Source organism: Tachypleus tridentatus, chromosome 13 (genome assembly GCF_004210375.1).
Source record: "Tachypleus tridentatus isolate NWPU-2018 chromosome 13, ASM421037v1, whole genome shotgun sequence".
In the NCBI taxonomy this organism is placed as follows: Eukaryota; Metazoa; Arthropoda; class Merostomata; order Xiphosura; family Limulidae; genus Tachypleus; species Tachypleus tridentatus.
In genome coordinates, this window is record NC_134837.1 from 190,110,627 (window position 1) to 190,136,688 (window position 26,062).

Sequence of the window (26,062 nt, forward strand, 5' to 3'; positions counted from 1 at the left end):
ATATCAGATAAGTGCAATTTTACCTTTTTTTGTGCAAATTTCTTGAACATTTACAGCCAATTTGTAAGAATTGTGAAATGAAAGAACATTTTATAAATGTCACCCAGTGGCACAATGGTATGTTTTCGGACTTACAACATTAGAAACCGGATTTCGTGGTTGGCATTGCACAGATAGCCCATTGTGTGGCTTTGTGCTTAACAACAAACAAACATTAGTTTACATTTGGAAGTTTGTTTTCTAAAACATATTCGCGCATTTTTTTATTTTAAGTTATGTTATAACAATGTAATTAAAATAATACTAAACCATGGTTGATTTTAAGTAAATGTTATAACAATGTCATTAAAATAATACTAAACCATGGTTGATTTTAAGTAAATGTTATAACAATGTCTTTAAATAATACTAAACCATGGTTGATTTTTTATCAGGGGAGAATCAAAAGTGATTGAAACCAACCTTTCATATCTTCCTTTTGCTTGTCACAATTTATTGCTCATGAAGGATTTTCTTCAATGCCAAACATTGTTATGAACGCTGGGAGAGTAAAAAAAGATAAACAGTTATTGATCATTATTCTTAGGCCTATAAGAACCTCATTTTACTTCCAGCTGTAGAACACTTTTCAATATTGTATCTTAATATTGAAGCTTAATGTAGGTGCACCTCAGTTAACTATAACGTAAGGATAGTCAGTCACTTTATTTTAGAGTTTCTACAATTTTATAGGCCTAACAAATGTGATGGAAATCAATTGTAATGCCATCGATATTCGAAATTTATAGTTTTAAAAGACCGGCAATAAGCGACGTACTGGGTACCAGTAAGTTTAATATTCATGGTAAAAATAACGCAAGACCACTTTTTACACATTTCTCATAGTATATATCTAATCAAAAACACCTTAGGTGTGAAAAAAAGATGTTGCCAAAAAAAATTGTGGGTGTTTATAAGAAGGCGGCCAAACAAGTAGCTACATTTATAGTGTTTATAAGAAGGTGGCCAAACTAGTAGCTACATTTGTAGTGTTTATAAGAAGGTGGCCAAACTAGTAGCTACATTTGTAGTGTTTATAAGAAGGTGGCCAAGCTAGTAGCTACATTTATGGTGTTTATAAGAAGGCGGCCAAACTAGTAGCTGTTTTTGTAGTGTTTATAAGAAGGTGGTCAAACTAGTAGCTACATTTGTAGTGTTTATAAGAAGGTGGCCAAACTAGTAGCTACATTTGTAGTGTTTATAAGAAGGCGGCCAAACTAGTAGCTACATTTATAGTGTTTATAAGAAGGCGGCCAAACTAGTAGCTACATTTGTAGTGTTTATAAGAAGGCGGCCAAACTAGTAGCTACATTTATAGTGTTTATAAGAAGGTGGCCAGACTAGTAGCTACATTTGTAGTGTTTATAAGAAGGTGGCCAAACTAGTAGCTACATTTATGGTGTTTATAAGAGGGCGGCCAAACTAGTAGCTACATTTGTAGTGTTTATAAGAAGATGGCCAAACTAGTAGCTACATTTATAGTGTTTATAAGAAGGCGGCGAAACTAGTAGCTACATTTGTAGTGTTTATAAGAAGGTGGCCAAACTAGTAGCTACATTTATGGTATTTATAAAAAAGCGGCCAAACTAGTAGCTACATTTATAGTGTTTATGAGAAGATGGCCAAACTATTAGCTACACTTATGGTGTTTATAAGAAGGTGCCCAAACTTGTAGCTACGTTTATGGTGTTTATAAGAAGGTGCCCAAACTTGTAGCTACGTTTATGGTGTTTATAAGAAGGTGGCCAAACTAGTAGCTACATTTGTAGTGTTTATAAGAAGGTGGCCAAGCTAGTAGCTACATTTATAGTGTTTATAAGAAGGTGGCCAAACTAGTAGCTACATTTATGGTGTTTATAAGAATTTTGTAACAAATATTAATTGACTGGTTAGTCAGGCCGTGCTTTTTGTTCAACATGGGACATCGTGATGAGTAAACAAAATACGGGGTCTAGTAAACATATGAATGGATATGTGCTGTAAAAACTTTATCAGTGTTATAAGTGTAGCTAACAGATTGGTCGCCAATTTTGATTTAATTCCTATAAGTCACACTCTCAATCGTTTTCTTGGCCACACCTTCTTCCACACCCAAGGTGTTTTTGATTAAATGGCATAAATTTTTTTTAATACACACAAACAAGCCACAGCTAGTAAGGAAGTGACACTCGATAGTAATCAGCATTATCTCTAGGATCACAACTCTATTGTTCGGAACAGACCTTTACTTTACAGAGCCAATCAGAGTCTTTAAAATATAGGGTGGTAGTTTTCCTCTCTTAAAACATTAAAATTAGTGTTTGCATTCTATTTCACACAGAAGACCAGAACGTAAAACAAGTAGCACTGACTGTTAGAATACAAACTTTTATTTATTGAAAACTGTTAAAATAGCTACATATCATGGGAATCTGAAATTTTATCCTCAACGTCGCATCCTGCTAAACTCCCAGGTTAATTAACCTCTTTGTTAACCTGAAAATGACCGAGGAAGGTCGAAACATTTTTCTCTGCTTTATTAGTAAAAATGTTGATACCCATACCAGCCATTCTGAGATACAAATAACCTTAAAGTTCACACATTGTTATCCGTATTTTTCTTCCTAACCAGCCCCAGACCAGATACCCCTTGAGTTCACGCATAGCTATCATTATTTTTGTCACGAACAGAGCCTTGTGCGACAAATGGGCTAAACAACGAGTCAAACTTTCAGGTATAGCTATCCGTATTTTCAAGAGAAGAGAACTAATCAGTAAGACCTGTTTGTCATCACAGATTATCTCGGTTTATAACGGAATTGACTTCACCCATATAACGCTTTCGTTCCAACGTGTTCAACTGCAAATCACGAATCAAACGTGTAATCTTGGGCCTCCCGATCTTCACGCTAACCATCAGTCCACGTCCGGCTCTACACATGTTAATTAATAATGTTTTGCCATTTCATTAATTGAATGGCCCGGCATGGCCAAGCGCGTTAAGGCGTGCGACTCGTAATCCGCGGGTCGCGGGTTTGCATCTCCGTCACGCCAAACATGCTCGCCCTTTCAGCCGTGGGGGCGTTACAATGTTACGATCAATCCCACTATTCGTTGGTAAAAGAGTAGCCCAAGAGTTTGTGGTGGGTGGTGATGACTAGCTGCCTTCCCTCTAGTCTTACACTGCAAAATTAGGGACGGCTAGCACAGATAGCCCTCGAGTAGCTTTGTGCGAAATTCAAAAAAACAAACAAACAAAACAATCATTACTTGAACAAAATCATTTCTATCTTTTATCGGAGAACGTCGTGTGGAATAAGACCAAAGCTACCTTTATTCATAATTTTTTTATCTTTACGGCCAGGCATGGCCAGGTGGTTTAGGCACTCGAGTCGTAATCCGAGGGTCGCGGGTTCGAATCCCCGTCACACCAAACATGCTCGCCCTTTCAGATGTGGGGGCGTTATAACGTTACGGCCAATCCCATTATTCATTGGCAGTCTAACAGTTGACAGTGAGTGGTGATGACTAGCCGCCTTCCCTCTAGTCTTACACTGTTAAATTAGGGACAGCTAGCGCAGATAGCTCTCGTGTAGTTTTGCGCAAAATTCAAAATTAACCAAACCTTATCTTTACATATAATCAAGGCATGCAAATTCTTAAAACCACTGTGAGAACACTAACATTATGAATAATAAAAATAATTAACAATGATAGTAAAACCTTACTGACTAAATTTACTTAAAATAGATAGATATAGAAAGACTGTCGAGTTTTTACAAATAACACGTGTAAAACTAATTTACTAGACCTAGTTAGTGAAATGTTTTATTTGTTTGTAATTAAGCACAAAACTACACTATGGGCTGTGCTCTGCCCGCCACGGGTATCAAAACCCCAAATCTAGCGTTGTAAGTCCGCAGACATGCCACTGTGCCACTGGTTAGCTTTAGTTAAATGTATTAGCTTGCTGTGTGACTTTTCTAATGTTTTCAGATTAGTTTTATTACACTACTACACCCTTTCTGTATTTTTTTATTTAAACAAAATAATTTTGAGAACTTCGCATCTTTATTGTTTCGGATAAGTCACTGAGCTTTTACCACAGTTTTAGGTTACTTTTGTATCGTGTATTTGATAAAAGGGTAAACATGAACATTTGGAAATGATTAGTGATGTCTTTTCTTGAATTTCTGATTAAAAGCAAAATAACATTTAAAATAATGTACACAAAGAAACTGTAAAGATATATTAATTTACGTAATAGTTCACTGAATACTTCACCGTGTATACGTGTATTAAAGTACACACCTTCTTATAGTATTATTTGTATTTTAATACCTGTTAGGATAGTGACTTCTGTTATGAAAGTGTTGTTTATCGTAACGTAACTTCTTTATTTCAATATCAGGGACCTACAGGCCTTCCAGGACCTCCTGGACTGGAAGGTCCTCAGGGAAAACCGGTAAGTTTGTGTTAATATTAAAATAAAATAACATATTTTGAAGAGTATGAATATTATATGTTTAGAAGTTTACTAGTTCTCTCACAAAGTCCAGAATAATCAAACATAATGCGGACAAATCCATAAATTCACGTTAATTGCATTTTTTTTTCATATTCCTCTTTCGCCGCCGATTTAAGGCCTTTTAAATTATAGTTTTCTATAGCTTTGAACGTTTAGAAACAATAACTTTTAAAGTGCTAAATTGTATACTTAACTAGCATTTCAAAGAATATTTTGTCTTTAATTGTTCAGCTCAGCTGATAAAATCTAGTTTTGAAAGATAGTCCTACTCTGAAGGGCAGTGACTTGTGAGAGACAAAAGATAGATCTAAACTACATGTTTCTCTGCCAGTTTCAATATAATTGATAATTTCACTAAATTATTTGTTCTTTTAGTAGTTGAGTATACTTCAACTAACATTGGACAAGTAGATAAATCTTGCATGTCAATGATGTACGATAATTTTTTATGCGTAACTTTAAGGTCATCTTAACTTATTCTGTCCCTGAAAAGTCACTCAATGGTAGTTTTATCCATGTTTTCTTTTATTTGCTATTTAAAGTATTTCAGAATTAACTGCATGTTTTTCAGTGAAATAGGATTCACTCTTAGAGCCTGTAAACTACACTGAGTCGTTCTTTACAAACGCTTTGCATGAATTAACAAATTAATGATAATATATCTTTCAAATATAGGTACTCTACACCCACATGACTCAAGTTTAAGATCAAAATATGTTTGTTTAGCTATGAAAAACAAAGCTAATCAAGGAACTATTTATGCAGGTCACGGATTCGAATCCCTGTCACACCAAACATGCTCGCCCTTTCAGCCATGGGGGCGTTATAATGTACGGTCAATCCCATTATTCGTTGGTAAAAGAGTATCCCAAGAGTTGGCGGTGGGTGTTGATGACTAGCTGCCTTCTCTCTAGTCTTACACTATTAAATTAAGGAAGGCTAGCGCAGATAGCCCTCGTATAGCTTTGCGCGAAATTCAGAAACAAATTAATGTAATTTAAATATTTTTCGAAGTAATTAGGAAATCAGAATAAGATTCCAATACAGATGGAAACTGACTCAAAAATCACGAATACTTGTCGTCAAGACTGAAGGATTAATTAAAAGAGAACTTGTAGGACTCATATGCATATATCTAATAACTATTAAAAACTACGTCTAGAGTTGAAGTTATTGACAAATGTTTGAATTTCTTTAGTCCTCCAGTAGGTTAGTGGTACATTCCCTGCGATGGACACAGTTGGTCCAAAGGGTTTGATATAAAGGAAGAAAAATGGCGTAATTTTTATCTTGAATAGAAAAAAAAAACATTGTTCTGAATTTTACAAATTATTTTCAGTAAAATCTCATATAAATTGAAATATAAACATACTTATTTTGTAGCGAACGAAGTAATAATTTTTGAAAAAGACACAACAGATTTGTTTTACCTCGTAGGTAGTCCCCATGGGTTAAAAAAAACGCAATACATTCATCCCCAAGATTTAAAAGATGTCAGTCGCTGACACCCAGTTTTCTACGCAAAAGTTACTTAACATATAAGTATATCTTACAAGAATAACTTTCATTTAATGTCTAAAGCGAAACAGAAATGGTAAGGATTTTACAACCCGAGTTTTAGTTTGTTCGGAATTTTGCACAAAGCTACACTAGAGCTATCTGCGATAGACATATCGAATTTAGCAGTAAAAGATTAGAGGAAAGGTAGGTAGTCATCACCACCAACTCTTGGGCTACTATTTTATCAACAAATAGTGGGATTGGCCATCATATTATAACGCCCCCACGGCTGAAAGGGCGAGCATATTTGGTGGGACGGGAATTTAAATCTTTGTCCCATAGAATGCGAAATTTGGTATGAAATAAAATGCACATAAGAAGATATTTAATGTATTGTCCTCCTCAAAACGTTAGACTTTAACTGTTGTAATTTTAAATAGATTTAGCAAATCAAAAGTGACTAGGATATTACATTTTGTTTTTACTGTAATAATTAGCATACGTTACCCGCAGAAGGTTTAATTAGGATTATGTTTTTCATTGGAAAAGTTTTCAACAAATTTTGGCACTTTTAGTATTTATTTGGAAATGTAGTATTTATTCAGTTATACAACGGGTAGATGGCGCCAATTCAAGGCAAGGTGAATTATTTCATCATTTTTCGTTCTGAAAAAAATTAGAATTTTATTTATTTCAGAAATCAAAGGAGAAATATTTTAATAGGAACATTGCTTTAAAGTAGAATATATATATATATATACAACAAAACCAAAAGTCATTTCGTAACGTTTCGAGCACGCACTCTTTGGTGAGTATACTTGAAACAAGTTATTCAGTTGATCATAGACAAATAATTTCAGTATTGTTGCATATTGGAATGCTTACAGCTTTTCTGTGTTTATAAGATGCATTTAAGTACAAAATATTAGCTCTGGCTAAATACATTTTAAATATTATAACAGGGTATACCAGGAAATGACGGAATTACTGGATCACAGGGAGAAAAAGGAGAAAAGGTAAACATTCTGTAGGTGACTGGAGTAGTTTACCAAAGGTAAACATTCTGTAGGTGACTGGAGTAGTTTACCAAAGGTAAACATTCTGTAGGTGACTGGAGTAGTTTACCAAAGGTAAACATTCTGTAGGTGACTGGAGTAGTTTACCGAAGGTAATCATTCTGTAGGTGACTGGAGTAGTTTACCGAAGGTAATCATTCTGTAGGTGACTGGAGTAGTTTACCAAAGGTAATCATTCTGTAGGTGACTGGAGTAGTTTACCAAAGGTAAACATTCTGTAGGTGACTGGAGTAGTTTGCCAAAGGTAATCATTCTGTAAATGACTGGAGTAGTTTACCGAAGGTAATCATTCTGTAGGTAAATGGAGTAGTTTGCCAAAGGTAAACATTCTGTAGGTGACTGGAGTAGTTTGCCAAAGGTAATCATTCTGTAGGTGACTGGAGTAGTTTACCAAAGGTAATCATTCTGTAAGTGACTGGAGTAGTTTACCAAAGGTAATCATTCTGTAGGTGACTGGAGTAGTTTACCGAAGGTAATCATTCTGTAGGTGACTGGAGAAGTTTGCCAAAGGTAAACATTCTGTAGGTGACTGGAGTAGTTTGCCAAAGGTAATCATTCTGTAGGTGACTGGAGTAGTTTACCAAAGGTAATCATTCTGTAGGTGACTGGAGTAGTTTACCGAAGGTAATCATTCTGTAGGTGACTGGAGTAGTTTACCGAAGGTAATCATTCTGTAGGTGACTGGAGAAGTTTGCCAAAGGTAAACATTCTGTAGGTGACTGGAGTAGTTTGCCAAAGGTAATCATTCTGTAGGTGACTGGAGTAGTTTGCCAAAGGTAATGATTCTGTAGGTGACTGGAGTAGTTTACCAAAGGTAATCATTCTGTAGGTGACTGGAGTAGTTTACCGAAGGTAATCATTCTGTAGGTGACTGGAGCAGTTTGCCAAAGGTAATCATTCTGTAGGTGACTGGAGTAGTTTACCAAAGGTAATCATTCTGTAGGTGACTGGAGTAGTTTACCGAAGGTAATCATTCTGTAGGTGACTGGAGCAGTTTGTCAAAGGTAATCATTCTGTAGGTGACTGGAGCAGTTTGCCAAAGGTAATCATTCTGTAAATGACTGGAGTAGTTTACCGAAGGTAATCATTCTGTAGGTAAATGGAGTAGTTTACCAAAGGTAAGCATTCTGTAGGTGACTGGAGTAGTTTACCAAAGTTTGATGACATTAAACTACATATATGACTTTAAACAGTGAAACTGGTTTACAATTTCGTCACTAAAGTATGTCTGTCCAAAATATTTTAACGATAAATCTATGACGATGCGTTTAAACAGAAAATAGGAAAAAAATATTCTCAATAGACTGATTTTTAGTTTTACAATCTTTAGCAGTGCTCAAAAGTCCTGAAATGTTTTATCTCAGGAGTTGATTTAGCTTAATCTTTTACTACTTTCTCTCTTATGTTTATATCAGTCTTAAACTAGTGTTCTTGTCTGATCATTTAACTTTTTTTCCCCATCAAGGGCGACAGAGGTGAACCAGGGAAACCCGGGACGATTATTACAAGTGGTGAAAATGTAAGTGAAAGATAAAAGGTTGTACGAACCCATACGTACATGCATCAAATTTTTATCTCCACTATTTAGCTTTTCTTATAAACCTGATAGTTCTTGAGGTACACAACTTTGTATTTATTTTGAATGTATTACTTTTGATTGTTTTGCTACGTTTGATCATCATTACAGTTCATTGTTATTGTATAAACTATTTTTATATTTCTTATTTAAAGTTTTAAGTATCAGAATTATCCAATAATAATTAAATATACTTAGAGTATTGCGCAGATTGCTGATCCCATATTTTAAAACCACTTTCAGGGAAGTGTTGTTCGCTCAGGGCCACCAGGGGAGCCGGGTGAACCAGGCATTCCTGGGTCTCAGGTATGTTATGTAATACATCAATATAGAAACTGTTAAACGTCCTATCACATGTCATTGCTTATATTACATATTGCTAAAAATGAATTATTATTATACATGACAGTCAAAAGCATTCTCAGGACATGGCATCCAATACTAAACCTTAATAAACAATTCTAAGACACACTACACATGAGGGTTAATAATGTAAATTTCAAAACATTTTTCAGACTTTATTACGACATACCATACACGGCTCAATAACAAATTTTGATTTTCTCGTTTAGTTTCACGCAAAGCTGCACGTGACTGTCTGAACTAGCAGTCAGTCCTTAATTTTAAAAAGACCAGTTCTTGAAATAATGGAATTCGAGCGTCCCACTTATAATGCATCCACGGATCCAAAGTATGGAGCGCGTTTTCTTTTTTCTCTTGAGTCACCCGGACTCGCAATATGGAACTTGAAATCAATACGCTACGTAATGGGTCGTATATTGCCTTTTAATTACGAACTTTCCAGACATACGTCAGGTGACTACGAATATTATATATCTACGGATAATTTGAAAAAGATTCCACGGTTTGAAAATGGAGTTACACTATAATCCATGGTTCGATTCTCTGCAGTGGATAAAGCGCAGAAAAATCATTTCGCTAAAACAACAACAATTTGAAAATAAAATACTAATTATTACGATACTAAAATTGTGTTTACCGTTAAAATAAATGAAAGTTAATCTATCCCAACTCAAGGGTCATTTTTACGATATATATGAGAAATGGACTTCATATTTAATTTTCAAATAATCATTTAACAACCGTAAACCGTTAGAAACTGTAACAAAATTCCACGTGCTTTAGTATACGTTACAGCATAATATACAATATATTATTCGAATATGAACTTATATAATTTAAGTATCAATGCTCGCGTTTCATGAGGTACAAGCAACACTTTTGAAACACACACTGTTTGAAGGCTCGTTATCATAAAGGTTTCCTGACTAAGCAGTAATAAGGTTTGATAAGTTGTTTGTTTTATATCAGAGTCATATTGGGCAATATGCTGCGTCTGTAGCGAGGAATCGAACCCAGATTTTAGTGTTACAAGTCCATAAACTTACTGCTGTACCATTGGGGAACTGGTATCATACCAATCGTAAACCTACCTGAGCTAATGCAGTCTTCAGCTGATCCCGCTAGGGGATTTTTTTCCTTATTTTAAACAAAAATGCTTCATTTAATATCATTAAAAAAGTTATAAGTTGTGTTAAGCAATTGGCCGATATTTATCAATTAAAGTATCAATGTTTTTACGTAGTTTAGATCTGTTTTATAACTACATGAGTCCCTCCAGTGGCACAGTTGTTTTGTGTTTTGTTTTTGAATTTCGCGTAAAGCTACACGAGGGCTATCCGCGTTAGCCGTCCCTAAATTAGTAGTGTCAGACAAGAGGAAAGTCATCACCGACCACTGCCAACTCTTGGGCTACTCTTTTACCAACGAATAGTGGGATTGATAATCACATTATGACGCCCCCACGGCTGAAAAGGCGAGCATATTTGGTGCAACCTGGATTCGAACCCGTGACTCTCAGCTTACGAGTCGAACGCCTTAACCCACCTGGCCATGCAAGGCCATCAGTGACACAGCTGTACGTCTGCGGACTTGGGACGTTAGAATCCGGGTTTCGATGCCCGTGATAGGCAAAGTGCAGAAGCCCATTTTGTAGCTTTGTTCATACCTTCAAACAATATATAAGTGGTGATCTTTCCTCTTCGATATTAATACATTCATTTTTATCTCCACGCTTCTTATGACGACATACTCAGTACCATAGAAGTGTATTTACTGACGCACGAATACCCACGGTCATCGACGTCAGTAAAATATACAAAAATCCATCGAACTTTTAACATGATGCACTTTCATAAAGAGCCAGTACTTGTAAATATTTTAGCTGTATAAACTTTATATATATTGGATACGTTATAAATAATGAAATATATTTTCAACTAGGGAGAACCTGGCGTTGCAGGGCCTCCAGGGCCACCTGGACCTTCAGGACAACAGGTCTGTATTCTTATTTTCCTTTCACTTATGTGTACAGATTGAAGCGACAGTTAAATACATAATCATTTTTTATAAACCAGCCAACAATGAACTTTGTTGATAGCCGCGATAATATATGAAGTTTGGGCTTTAATATGTGTTTTATTGAGTAAATTATTTTAAAATATAGCTTTTATTGAAAATAAATCGAGTGTTTTTTAACATGAAGAGTAATCCCTGCTACCAGTCCTCTGTAGCGTTAAAAGGACTTATTAACTGTATTATGCCTTCAGTTTAAAATATATATATAATTTATGTAGATAAGAACAAGCATATGCGAATAAATAACTGAAACACACATTTTCTGTAAAATATTTCAAGCTACTGGAGATGTGAAAATTGAAAATGAAACTACGTTTTTTTTTTTTTTTATAGAAACAAATTGCACGTCATAATTATATCTGAAATATATTCAAATTATATACTTCTAGGTGGGGACAGTCGACTAATAATATTTGTGTACAAAATAAAGTGTAACCTACTTAGACAATTACAGTTTCGATAGATTATTAATAGAGTTAAATGTGAAATGTTAGTATATAGTGACCAGATTAATAGTTAAGGCTGTTTATGGTCGTTTGTAAATCCTTTTAAAACAGAGCATAAAACTGATATTGAAATATGTATTTTATTAGAAAATAAAAATATTGTTTTACGTAAGGTTAATAAGTAATTAATAAAAAATTAGAATAAGATTTAAAACTTTGTTTTATGAAAGCCAAAGTATAGTCACAATATCGTGCCTGATATTTTTCACAATTTATTTTTCGTCTTTCTAATTAAAGACAACAGTAAGATGCATATAAAAGTATTCTAAATTAGTTTACATTTTAACCCAACGTTTTCTATGTTGATCAAAATATTAAGGCTTAACCACTATTAACTGGAATTTACTGGTATCTTTTTTTTATCACAGGGGTTTCCAGGGCCCCCAGGATTGCCTGGAGAAGAGGGCGAAAAGGTATAGTCTTAGTCAACAGTGTTTCAACTTTACATTTAGCTATACTTAGGAAAAACAAAGTGAAAGCCATGATTTGAAGATATTATTTTTAACGTTCTTTCAGCGATTATCGTAATTATGACGTGAGGTGAAAGAAAACTGCAGCTTTCATTCAATTAGACATCCTAAACGAAAGAACACTGGCTCTTTTCACCCCGAAACAACATTGATAATTAATTAGTAGCATCAAACCAATACCAAAATATTTACATTTTTACGCTACTGCTGAAACTTTATTACATCACCAGATTGAAAAAATCAGAGTTATGATTTACAGTTTCACATAAATCAAAATTATTCATTTATTCATTAAGAAACAAAGTCATCATCTAGTGCATTACAAAAGAAGAAAATGCCCTAACTTGATGAAAAAGTAGCACAGTTATATATATATATATATTGGTACAAGCGAAAATATAGTGCGCTAAAAGTTTCTGTTATTTCTTAGAAATTACAATTCGTTAATTTTAGACATTATGCAGAAAAAGAAATGTATTCCAAATCAATGTGTAGTTATCAAAATTAAAACGTTAACTTTTATGTTGTTAAAATTCTTAAACTGGACATATTTTACATAAAACGTTTAAACTATTTTAAAAGGCTATTTTATTTCAACAAGTTTTAGCATTTTCAATCTTTTTTAATCTTCAGTCTCTAGCGTAGAATATTTGAAATGCTACGACAGATATTGCTCAACCTCGATCCTAAATAAAACTCGCAACAGTAACAGTCTTATTGAAAATAATTTGAAATAAATAAGCCACGGCATTGGAAGTTACGTTACAAAGCATAATGTAGGCCTAACATAACTTAAGCCTAATTGAACTCATTTATTCTGTCTCTTGTGGAATATTTCTCAAAATTTTCTTCTCTATGTTAACATTCATTATTATTAATTAAAATATGCAATGTACTTTTCAACAATTACTTAGCGCCAGAATTATATCTAATGGTAATAAATGTTTTACAGCTCCATTATTAATACATATTTTTCACAAACGTTTCCTCTCACTTGTTTTCTTTGCACTGGCAACAGTATTATTTAACTTAGATATTAATCTACCCTATTTTACGTAACTTTTCAGTTATATTTTTCTCACATTGTCTAAAAGAAAAAAAAAACATAACAGAACTAAATATTGATGTGATTACAGAATAAATAAGATATTTGTCAGCTTATTTACAAATATTTTCCAATTTTCTGAATACTATAGGGCCCAAAAGGTTCTAAAGGTGATTCTGGACCTAGGGGTGCAGATGGACCTCGGGTAATAAGCATTTCTTGGTTTTTTCTTTTCTGTTTTTCATACAAAATCTTTTATCTTGATTGAAATATATGGTTAGTCTGGATTTATAGATTTCTTTTTGATTACCAGTTTTAAGCTACTTAATAAATATTCTACTACTTAAAAGCTACATAAACAGTCAATAACATTCCAAGAAACTCTAGAAGACCTATCTATGAAATAAAGAAACTTTTTCATATACACAGAGGTATTAGATCTTACTGGTCTTATAGATTGTAATTAACTATGAATTTATTAATGTGAACTCTAAGCCAAGTTCGTAATAAGTTACTCGAATAATACGGTAATTATGCACACTAAAATAAGTATGAAAAAAAGACAAAAATTTGTATTTTAATGGCTTCGTGTTCTGTTCACTCGGTGGTGATGTATAGTTATGAAGTTATCCAATGTTCGTTGTTTTTCAGTTTTATGCAAATACACCGGAAAAGTATTTTCAAGAACTATTATTTAATAAGTTAGTTCTGTAAGCTTGTGGTTGACGTAACGATTTGAAACTTTTTTCTAAGAGTTTATACTCGAGTTTCTTGTGTAGTTTCATCAATTAATAATACTTAAATATTTATTAATTTAGAAAAAATCGTCAAATAAATCTAAACATTCCTGTTACCTAAAATGCATATTTATATTTTAAAAAGTAGGCGTTGTACGTTCAATTTTATGTAATATTTCTGATAAAATGTCAACAGTGTACTAATATATTACTTATTGTAAACAACCTCCTGTGCGCGTGCTGGTATATAGAAACTACTGGTATTTTCCTTTATGTTTATTATTAAAACAGGGTGAGTCTGGATATCCTGGAAAAATAGGACCAATAGGTAAACCAGGACCAAAGGTAAGCAATGAATAAGTTAAGCCAAGCTTATTAGCCATACAGATGACATTAGAGAACTACAGATATAGATGTAATGCATGCATTTAGTGTAAAACCATTGAATAATGGCCTTCTGATTGTTGTAAACCGTCTCATCCTAATGTTGTCAATCGACTCTCATAACTTGTCTATATTACCCTTCACGAAACCATAGATTGTTTATTTGAATTTTGCCCAAAGACACGAGAGTTATTTGCGCTATCCGTCCCTAATTCAGCATTGAAAGACTTGAGGGAAGGCGGGTAGTCATTACCATCCACCGCCATCTCTTGAGCTATTTCTTTACCAACGAATAGTGGGATTGATCGAACTTTATAACGTCCCCACGGAGGCGGAACTATAGAGCAAACAAAGAAGGATATTTTCTTTTTCACCTCCGTGATTTTTTCCAGACTCAAAATATCAGTATAATTACCCTTCGTGCTACGAACTAGGTTTTCAGATAAAATTTATCTATCTACATTTTACTATCAATTAATATTAACCTATAGGCAATATCTTTTGTTTATTTTTGGGCAAAGCTAGGCATAATTTTGAAATCAGACTAATTGGAAGGCAGCCGGTTAACAGCACCCACAGGCGGCTCTTTGGTTTCTTTCACTTGCCCGGATAATTCGAGTGTTATTTTTGCAGCCCACCGACCTAAAACGACGTTCTTCTGTAATAGATTCACAGACCTGGCGCATTAACCATTAAACTTCACTTAGCCAGACAACATCTTGAACAATTAGAGTCTTACAATAACTTGTAAATGAATTAACAACATTGGGTGTGAAAATAATTTTTAAATCGATTTGTTTGTTTGTTTTTGAATTTCGCACAAAGCTACTCGAGGGCTATCTGTGCTAGCCGTCCCTAATTTAGCAGTGTAAGACTAGGGGAAGTCAGCTAGTCATCACCAACCACCGCCAACTCTTGGGCTACTCTTTTACCAACGAATAGTGGGATTGATCGTAACATTGTAACGCCCCAACGGCTGAAAGGGCGAGCATGTCTGGCGTGACGGAGATGGGAACCCGCGACTCTCAGATTACGAGTCGCACGCCTTAACACGCTTGGCCATGCCGGGCCTTTTAAATCGATCGAATTTTTTCTCCTTTCCGAAATACTTCAGTTGTATTTACTATAAGCTAGTGTTTTTAATATATTTAGTTTAGTAGTGTTTATGATCACAATATATTTATAATTACATTACAGATTCACAAATCAGCTTCTTTTAACATCTAATTTGTAACTGCTGTTAGTAGTTCTTTAAGTAAAACTTGGCATCCAATCCAGATCGTGTAAAAATTGTGTTAATATGTTTCATTTTTGACGTCCAAATGAATAACTGAAAATCATTTTCCACAACTCATGTTTAGATGATTAAACAACTTTATACATGATGACCCATGTAGTATCTGAACATACAGAGAAAAATAGTTGTTCACATACTGAACTAAGTAACTGACTTGTAAAAAAAACTGCCAGAAAAACGAGAAATAAACAAACTGTACTCGTAATCCATATGACATTTTATTTAATATTTTCTCAGGGTGATCAGGGTAATCCTGGAACAGCTGGACAGAGAGGGCCAAGAGGCTTAATAGGAACAGTAGTAAGTTGTAGACGGAAGTGAAATGCTTCTTTTATATACTACGCAATATTTAGGGTTTTACATTTTACCACAAAAAATTATTTTCTATTTGTGTTTTTGTAGTTATGCCAAAGCTAATGAGACTCTCTAATGCCATCCATAATTTTGAACTGACTAGGCAATACACCTTGGGAACTGACTTTCTCTCTTATCACGCATCCTCATCTTACTAATCGAACCCAGCTCTATCACTAACTTACGCCCACATTATAAAATGTTTACCTGATTTTGATCCTCCATAATTTTGAACTGACTAGGCAATACACCTTGGGAACTGACTTTCTCTCTTATCACGCATCCTCATCTTACTAATCGAACCCAGCTCTATCACTAACTTACGCCCACATTATAAAATGTTTACCTGATTTTGATCCTCCATAATTTTGAACTGACGAGGCAATACACCTTGGGAACTGACTTTCTCTCTTATCACGCATCCTCATCTTACTAATCGAACCCAGCTCTATCACTAACTTACGCCCACATTATAAAATGTTTACCTGATTTTGATCCTCCATAATTTTGAACTGACGAGGCAATACACCTTGGGAACTGACTTTCTCTCTTATCACGCATCCTCATCTTACTAATCGAACCCAGCTCTATCACTAACTTACGCCCACATTATAAAATGTTTACCTGATTTTGATCCTCCATAATTTTGAACTGACTAGGCAATACACCTTGGGAACTGACTTTCTCTCTTATCACGCATCCTCATCTTACTAATCGAACCCAGCTCTATCACTAACTTACGCCCACATTATAAAATGTTTACCTGATTTTGATCCTCCATAATTTTGAACTGACGAGGCAATACACCTTGGGAACTGACTTTCTCTCTTATCACGCATCCTCATCTTACTAATCAAACCCAGCTCTATCACTAACTTACGCCCACATTATAAAATGTTTACCTGATTTTGATCCTCCATAATTTTGAACTGACGAGGCAATACACCTTGGGAACTGACTTTCTCTCTTATCACGCATCCTCATCTTACTAATCGAACCCAGCTCTATCACTAACTTACGCCCACATTATAAAATGTTTACCTGATTTTGATCCTCCATAATTTTGAACTGACTAGACAATAGCACCTTGGGAATTGAATGTCTCTCTTATCGCGCATCCTCATCGTACCCCTGAAACCTTGTTCGCCAGCTGTATCACTAAGTTACGCCCACATTATAAAACATTTACTTGATTTCGAATCTCCACGATTATTACTGGATTTAGAGTCAATTAAAAACATCACTTCATACGGGATCTCTATGAAAACTGTATATAATAGCATTACAACTATAGTTTGTCTGCTAATGGGTCATGTTTTCAAGACCTTTTCTCGTTACTAGATCTCATTCCACGAAGTTTGAATGAAAGCCTCACCCACAGTAGTTTGCGATGGAAAAGGAAAAAAAAAAAAAGTTATTCAAAATGCATTTATTTATTGTAAATTCCTTTTCGGGCTAACCAATAACAGTTTAGTTTGGCTTTTTGAATTTCGCGCACAGCTACACGAGGACTATCTGTGTTTGTCGTCCCTAATTTAGCAGTGAAAGACAAGTGAGGAGGCAGCTAAACGTCACCACTCACTACTAACTCTTTTATCAACAAATAGTGAGGTTGATCGTCACATTATAATACCCTCACTGCTGAAAGGGCGAGCATGTTTGGTAGGACTGGGATTCGAACACTAAGACTGATAGTCAAGCACCTTACTTACCTGGCCATGGCTGGCTCAACCAATAACAAAAAGTTTAAAATGTTTCTAAATACATCTTACTATTGAATTTACTGCTCTGAAAGCACTTTGACAACTTTTAGATCAGTACAAACTAAGAACGTCGGTGAAACTATGTCTATGGTTCGTTAAGTGTCATGAAACGAACAAAATAAGGAAGTTTCGTCTAGTAACAACTAAGACACAAAGATGAAAGGAAATGTATATGTGTATTCAAGCCTAAACATTAAAAAGAAACAGAAACTCATAACTAGGTTTTGTTGAATTGACGAAGGTAATAAAACATGAATTTTTAAATGTGCCAAAAAATTATAAATCATCTTTATCAGCAAACTGCTAAAAGACACGAAGAAAACACATAAAACTTCAGAATTTGATATGTTTATAGTGAGTTTTATTTGTATTAATCATTGCAAGCTTTAACGTCATCTCTTGACTTCGGTGCAAAACGTACAACACAGTTTGCGTAAGTAAGGAAGAACTGATGTTATTTTCTACCTCATGTTGTAAATGTTCTTTTGCCAGTTTTCAACTTGATGTTTTGACATCTGTGACAGTAAAAGTACTTTGGTTTCCATTTCCTTTAGAAAGTTACAACTTTAATTTCGTTAAGTAGGAATTTGTATGAAAATAATGTTCACTATATTTTGATCAATTCTTATACTAACGGAAGGTATGAAAACTTCGAATTATTTATACGTACGTCTTCGCCAGACCTGTATAATTGTATTAACCAAATTCATATTTTTGTTTTATATGGAAATAATATTTTTCTATGTGAAAACAGTTTTCATGATCTGAAATATTTTCTTCATCTAGGGTCCTACAGGGCCGATTGGACCCCAAGGACCGCCTGGTCTGCCTGGAATAAACGGTCAACCTGGTGAACGGGTAAGATGTATTGCTTCATGGGAGGATTTTGAAATAATGTCTAGAAATGTAATTAGAGTACTGTATTATTGGGACTGTTTTGTGCTAAATATACTCACTTGATGGAAAGCGTAGAAGCTAGGTGAGTATGTGATAACAATGGCGAAAGATTATCACAGAGGGCTACCTGCTAAGTTCACTGAAGGGAATAGAACCCCTGATTCTAGCGTTGTAAATCCGTAGACTTAACGCTGCACTAGCGAGGGACTGTAGACAGATATGTAGGAACGCATGACCTGAAGAGTTTCTTTCAATTACACTTTGTCCCCTACACCTCTAACGTGTGAGGTTCTTGGACATTATACACAACGTAGCAGTTTTGTACACAAGTTCACATACTTAGAATAAATTCTTGAAATCACAGCTGTTCTTAATGTTATCAAACATCAGATACGTAAGAGTCGTTCTGACTTAACGTTAACATGTACATCGACATAAATCCCAACTTTTTTTATTTCTAGTAGATAGCATCTTTCCTTCAAAACGTAGACACACTTTTGAAGGCTTGTTTCTTAACTTGGATCGACTAATTCAAATTTCTTTAAACACTTAAAAAAATCAACTTTAACAAAGTTTTTCTTTCCTTCTTAGAGTTCATACAATTAACAGTTTGCACAGACATCAATTGATATTTAAATATCTATTAAACATTTAAAAGATTCTGAAAAATGTCTAAAAATAATTCAAGTAAAAACATTAATCCCTTTAAAGCAGCAGGTGCAAATTTTACAACTTACAGTGTTAGGAATGGAAGGAATCTCACCATACAATGTTTAAGAGAAACAAAAATTCATTCATTTCATTTAACAGAAAGACTTCGTCAGATTTCTAGGAAAAACTACAGTAAAAAAAAATAGGCTTGGAATGCAGTTCTCAAAATACTTGGCATTATTCACTCCATTATATTTATGTGTAAAATACTACATAGTTTTAATGTAACATAATAATCAATTTTTTCATGTGAAGTTTAATTATTTTACTAAAAGATTTGCTTTAAGCAAATAGCTTATTTTTGATAAACAAACAAGTGATAGTTCGTTCTTTTATGTAGGGTCCACCAGGACCACCAGGACCTCCAGGACCAAAGGTAAAATTACTTTTTAGACTACAGAACTGGTTTGGGATAGTAAATTTTAAAACCGTGCGAATTTTCTAATTTTTAAATATGTTATCAAGAAAAAAGAGATATTTGAAGCTAATATCTTGTAACAGTTTTATTTTTCAAACTTGACTAATGTTTTAAACGTAATCCAAAGCCATTAATCTAGATTATCACTGATACGTCTATTTATCTAACTGAAAATAAAGTGCTCATGGAATCTTTTAACTGTAAAGATTTATAATCTAATTTGTTTGTTTTTTGAATTTCGCGTAAAGCTACTCGAGGGCTATCTGCGCTAGCTGCCCCTAATTTAGAAGTGTAAGACTAGAGGGAAGGCAGCTAGTCATCACCACCCACCGCCAACCCTTGAACTACTCTTTTACCAACGAATAGTCGGATTGACCGTCACATTATAACGCACCCACGGCTGAAAGGGCGAGCATGTTTGGTGCGACCAGGATTCGAATCCGCGACCTTCAGATTATGAGTCGAACGCCTTAATACATTTGGCCATGCCGGGCCTAATCTTATAAAACATGAAAAATGAAATATTCTCTTTGTTTGTCTGCCTTCTAGACATCACACAGACATACTCCTGGGTGTTCGTTTCAGAATTTCTACAAAAAGCTACACAACCTTGTTTACTTATATCCTTTTTTCTAAATTTTAAATAACAACTTGATTGGAATGCAGGTACTAAACAACGCTATTGTTGAATGACTGAATAGTGGAGTCCGACTGTCATTTTTACAGTGCACCAACAACTTTAAAGTGCAGAACGCCTTTTTGCGATAAAAAAACTAAGAATCCAGTCTGTTAAGATTAGCGTTGTTAATCAGTATTTTTATCTAAAAAGTTCGAGCGATGTGTTTTGCTTTAATACTAGCCAAGGTAATATTAACCTACCAGCATCGTCTTGGTGAATGTCTTTTTTGTTGCACGTGGATTAGTGACAATTGGAAGTAATATAATACCATTATCTTAACGGATGTCTTTGACGCTCGTAATTTTTTTTTTTACTGTTGTTATTATCATTAATCTAACTAATGTCTATAATTTTGTTTAGGGAGATAGCACAGGAGCGGCTATTGAACTAAAAGGGTATGCAGGCGTCCGTGGACCGAAGGTAATCACGTTGTCAGTTATATATGTGACAAGTATGAACGGATGAATAAATACAGGTCTTGAAAGTGTCATTAAATGCAGAAATAATAAAAGAAACAGATCCGTTTTACCAAGACAGTAGAATAAATCAAGGATTTTACACATCTGGATATAAAAATAATCTATTTCTTTAATTCAGTTACCGAATTCATTAACAACGTTTTTTTTAACTTTTAAATTGCGGTTGTTTTTGCATGCTTGAGTAAGTATTTGGCACGTGGTTTTAAATTTTCTTTGTTTTAGCTTTAAAACCCATCATATTCCTGTTATACTAAATAGATGCTCACTAAGTTCGTAACAGATAACACTACTCTTATATATATAGAGGTACGTGTACTGACACGTACAGTTTTACAAAAAGTGACAGTTTTACCAATTGGTGGGCTTTCCATTGCTCAAAGCTCCTACTAAAAGAATGGTGCTCTCAACACCTATGAATAGAGTAAAAAACAAAGAACAAATCTAAAAAAATTACCATTATTTCTTTATATTTCAACTGATATTCAAATATAATGAATTTTTCAACTCGTGAATCCAATCCAACTGGCTCCAAATATTTTAAGTTTTAAATAACTAGTTTGAATGCGAGAATTATCAACTTATATTGAAATGTTCACAAAATAACATGTTTTAAAGGTAGAAACACCGGTTTCCAGTATTGTAAGCCTGTAAACATATCGCTGTGCCACTTTATTACGATTACTGAAATTTAGATATTATTTATACAATAGTTAAATTTATCTACACCATTCTTAGACATTGCGATTATCGATAGAAAGTAGATTAGATAGAGGTACAAATTGTTAAGTCCATTAAATAAGTCCCAGCTAGTTTGAAGATAAAATCATCTTGTATAACTCAAACATTTTAAATCATGTTGAGCATTAATAGCCAGCAAATAAATGACAAAAACTTTAAAATTTGACGTGTAATTGTAAGCTATTAACAGTATAAATCAATATTTTGCAGGAAAACAACCAATTTATTATCCTTTTTAAACGTTGTTACCACGGTTTCCCAAAACAAATGTATTAAATATATATATTATTTTACAATGCTTCAACGTGTTTCTTATCGAATTTCAACATGTGCTCTTTTTTAATATTACAGTTATATTATTTATCAGAAATAGTTCATAGTATTTTAAAACTAATACTTTCAGTTATATTATTTATCAGAAATAGTTCATAGTATTTTAAAACTAATACTTTTAGTTATATTATTTATCAGAAATAGTTCATAGTATTTTAAAACTAATACTTTCAGTTATATTATTTATCAGAAATAGTTCATAGTATTTTAAAACTAATGCAATAAGAATTACAATATTGTAAGTATTGCAGTTAATAACAATCGTGGCAACCTCAGGTATAATAATTTATTTTACTTGGACAGACTTCAACCTTCCCAAGTAAATTAAAATTAATGAAATTAGAACAAAAAAACAGCTTAAAACTGTGGAAAATTTCATGTTAGATTTAAGTTTCTTCAAGACTCTAATAATAGCTTACTATCTTTAAGCAAAGATAAAAATGATTTAATTGAACTTACCATTTGAAAAAAATGTATAATAAGATTATTACTTGCCTATCTTTTATCCATAAGTGATCAACAGGCTTATGTAACAATTAAGCAATCATTTATTATTTTATTTCAGGGCGCTCATGGCTCCATGGGTCGTGTTGGAATGGTGAGTTTTAATGTTCTGAAATAAATTGTTATTAATAAAACTATTCCGAAAAATATATTCTAAACATTTTCCAATGCTACAAAATTGTCTTGGATATTCGAAAATAAGAAATAGCCATGTAAAATGCTACTGTTACATTGTCAATGTTGTTATAATCTCACAAAACTTTATTTATTTGTACTATGAAGTTATTATATAAAACCCTAAAATTGTACTATTGTACTGTATTTACCATTAATTTTTATTATCTTGTTACACTGCTCACCTTTAATAACGTATTACCAAAGCTTTCAGTTAACGTTTATAAAATGATTGAAACTTTTATTTCTGTAATACACTCTACAGAAAAAAAGTGTATACATAATGTTTCCAATATTTGTATAGCCAGGTGAGCGAGGAGCACCAGGTGAGCGGGGTCTTCCTGGGATTCCTGGTCCTATAGGAATTCCAGGAGCTCCAGGTTCCCCAGGAATTCCAGGAAATCCCGGAAACAGAGGTTCTCCAGGAATGCCTGGACTACCAGGACCTCCGGTAAGTTTTATTTATTTATTTACAAAGATTTCAAACACAAATTAATTAGCTTGGAAACATTTTTATCAGAATAACCTATACTATTTATAATACGTTTCAACTGAACTCTTATCAATGAACACTATTTTTGTTTCCTTAATTATGTCAGTCAGTTATTATATTCTACAGCATTTCTGCTTCAGCTGGATTTTGTGTAGTTCTTCTATTTGGAAAGAAATCTCTGCACTTGTTTCGATTTGTTTGAATTTTCTACAGTAATTTTCCTTTGACTGGATCTTTTATAGTAGTCATTCTTTGTTTGGATCTTCTAGAGTAGTTTTCCTTAGTTTAGATCTTCTACGGTAGTTTTCCTTTGATTGAATCTTCTACAGTATTCTGATTTGCTGAACCTACTAAGAAGTTCTCCTTTTATTGAATCTCCAACAGTAGTTTTCCTTTGATTGAATCTTCTACAGTATTTTGATTTGCTGAACCTACTAAGTAGTTCTCCTTTTATTGAATCTCCAACAGTAGTTTTCCTTTGATTTAATCTTCTACAGTATTCTGATTTGCTGAACCTACTAAGTAGTTCTCCTTTTATTGAATCTCCAACAGTAGTTTTCCTTTGATTGAATCTTCTACAGTATTCTAATTTGCTGAACCTACCAAGTAGTTCTCCTTTTATTGAATCTCCAACAGTAGTTTTTCTTTTGAATGAATCTTCAGAGTAGCTCTACTTTGTTTGGATTTCTTTTATACTACTCTATGTGCACAATGTTTTGCATATTTTGAAACATTCGTTTTATTGTATTTTTAACATTACTGATGTTTGTGTATGTTTCTGTGTAGGACTGTTATTGAGTTTATAACTCTTCTCTAAATATGTTTTTTTTCTCAGAATAATATCTTTAATCTTTGTTTTTGAAGAGCCCTTTTAAATCCCTTTATTAAACCTCATTAACAGTTGTGGACACAAGGTGTACCAGAATAGAAAAACTAACTTTTCAATCTAGAAACATACAAGATACTTAACAGTTGAATAAAATACATATATATAACCTGTATAAGCGCCAGCGTATGTCACGTCACGTCACGTCACGCTTAATATCTCGAAACTGAATCATAAAAACCAAAAAGCATTTATTCAGATATAATAGTTCACTGATATAATATATCAGATATAAAAGTGTAATGTTCATGACTTTCAAAAACGTTTTTTTAAATAATATTTATTAGTTTCAAGTTATATTTTAAGAATAATAGTTATAATTTTAAAGAAACTTTATAATACGTATATAAACTATGAAAACCTTTGATTTAGCTTTTACTGAACATGTGGGGCAATGTATAAAAAGTTAATCATTTGTATTGGAAAAACTAATACCATATAACTTTTAAAAAAATTCTACGGTGGTCAAGAGATCTTTGTTCAACGTTATTTTTTTTGAATTTCGAGCAAAGTAACACGAGGGTTATCTGCACTACTCATTTCTAATTTAGCAGTCTAAGATTAGAGGGAAGACGGCTAGTCATCACCACCCACCGCCAACTCTTAGGCTACTCTCTTATGAAGAGAATAGTGGGATTGACCATAACAGTGTAACATCCGAACGGCTGAAAGGATGAGCATGTTTGGTGTGACGGGGATTCGAACCCGCGTCCCTGGGATAAGGAGTCGAGCGTCTTAACCACCTGGCCAGCCGAGCCTAATATTATATTGTCTTTTAGTTTCTTTTTTATATGTTCAATAAATTGAAAAAGATAATATCAGAGATTTTGCACAAACAGAATTGGTTAATACTGAGATTAAGGTACAAAATTTAAAGTATGTGAAAAGAAGATCACCTGATGGACAGTATATGAATATAGAACACTTATATGAACTGGCCCAGCATGGCTAGATGAATAAGGCACCCATTCGTAATCTGAGGGGCGCAGGTTCGAATCCCCGTCACACCAAACATGCTCTCCATTTCAGCCGTTAGGGCGCTATTATGTGACAGTCAATTCCACTGTCCAAAGAGTAGTCCAAGAGTTGGCGGTGGGTGGTGATGACTAGCTGCCTTCCTCTAGTCTTACACTGCTAAATTAGGGATGACTAGCGCAGATAGCCCTCTTGTATCCTTGCGCGAAATTCAAAACAAACGAACTTATCAGTTTTCATTATTTATGCAAGAATGTTTGCCGATTTCAAGAGTAAAATTTCTTGGGCTCACTACATCTGAATTTTTTATATATTTTTGTAGGGTAGAAGTTTCAGCGAAGAAGAAATGAGAGAAATATGCGCTGCTGTTCTTCGAGGTGCGATTTTTCTTTTCAAGATATTCGGTGAAAATAAAATTTTAAGATCAAATTATTTTTAGATAAAACTTTCAACTGAATGAGCATACAAAATATAAGATCATAAAATTTTGTCTATCGTTATAAAATATTGTAACTCTTATATGATTATTATTTAGTTGGATTAAAAGAATCATTAAAAATGTTTCTTTAAAAAAACGAACGAAACAAAAAAGAACAGATGTGGAAATCTCGTTATTATTGTTATATTTATTTTGATTATTTTAAAATTAAATATTATATGACCTACGTTTATTCACTAAAAACCATGAGAAAATATAATCTCGTAAACGAAACTAAGATTACAATTTACCGTTCCATTAAGTATTAAAATATTCTATTTCAGTTATATGCGTAAATTAAACAGTTCTCCATGAATGAATAAAAACAATTAGTGCAATTAAAATATTTGTTTCTCAGCTAATTGAATATAGTACAAAATATAATTCGTATGTTATTCGCTTCAAAATATTTAGCTAATTTAACTATTCACGTGTTTTTGTATCCATTAAAACCTGGGATTACGTACGCTACATATTTATTTATTACTATGTAATGCTTAGATTCATCCAAACTTCTAGTTTATGTAAAACCTTAAGAATGAATTTTAATACGATTCGTTAGAACTTCTAATATTAATATGTAATCGTTATGTATCTCAATATG

General features: G+C 33.6%; 1 protein-coding gene across 3 annotated transcripts in view; it reads left to right on the top strand.

The window, feature by feature from the left end:
- The window catches only part of LOC143239450 (uncharacterized), a 123,809-nt gene that overhangs the window by 92,092 nt on the left and 5,655 nt on the right, over window positions 1–26,062 (top strand). For all 3 annotated transcript variants that reach the window (XM_076480522.1, XM_076480523.1, XM_076480524.1), the window contains 15 exons: window positions 4,430–4,483; window positions 7,009–7,062; window positions 8,588–8,641; window positions 8,942–9,004; window positions 11,003–11,056; window positions 12,012–12,056; window positions 13,310–13,363; window positions 14,187–14,240; window positions 15,814–15,876; window positions 18,480–18,551; window positions 19,642–19,677; window positions 20,759–20,818; window positions 22,514–22,546; window positions 22,931–23,077; window positions 25,303–25,357. In XM_076480522.1, coding sequence (XP_076336637.1) covers window positions 4,430–4,483; window positions 7,009–7,062; window positions 8,588–8,641; window positions 8,942–9,004; window positions 11,003–11,056; window positions 12,012–12,056; window positions 13,310–13,363; window positions 14,187–14,240; window positions 15,814–15,876; window positions 18,480–18,551; window positions 19,642–19,677; window positions 20,759–20,818; window positions 22,514–22,546; window positions 22,931–23,077; window positions 25,303–25,357 — 898 coding nt within the window. The remainder of the gene's footprint in view (window positions 1–4,429; window positions 4,484–7,008; window positions 7,063–8,587; window positions 8,642–8,941; window positions 9,005–11,002; window positions 11,057–12,011; window positions 12,057–13,309; window positions 13,364–14,186; window positions 14,241–15,813; window positions 15,877–18,479; window positions 18,552–19,641; window positions 19,678–20,758; window positions 20,819–22,513; window positions 22,547–22,930; window positions 23,078–25,302; window positions 25,358–26,062) is intronic.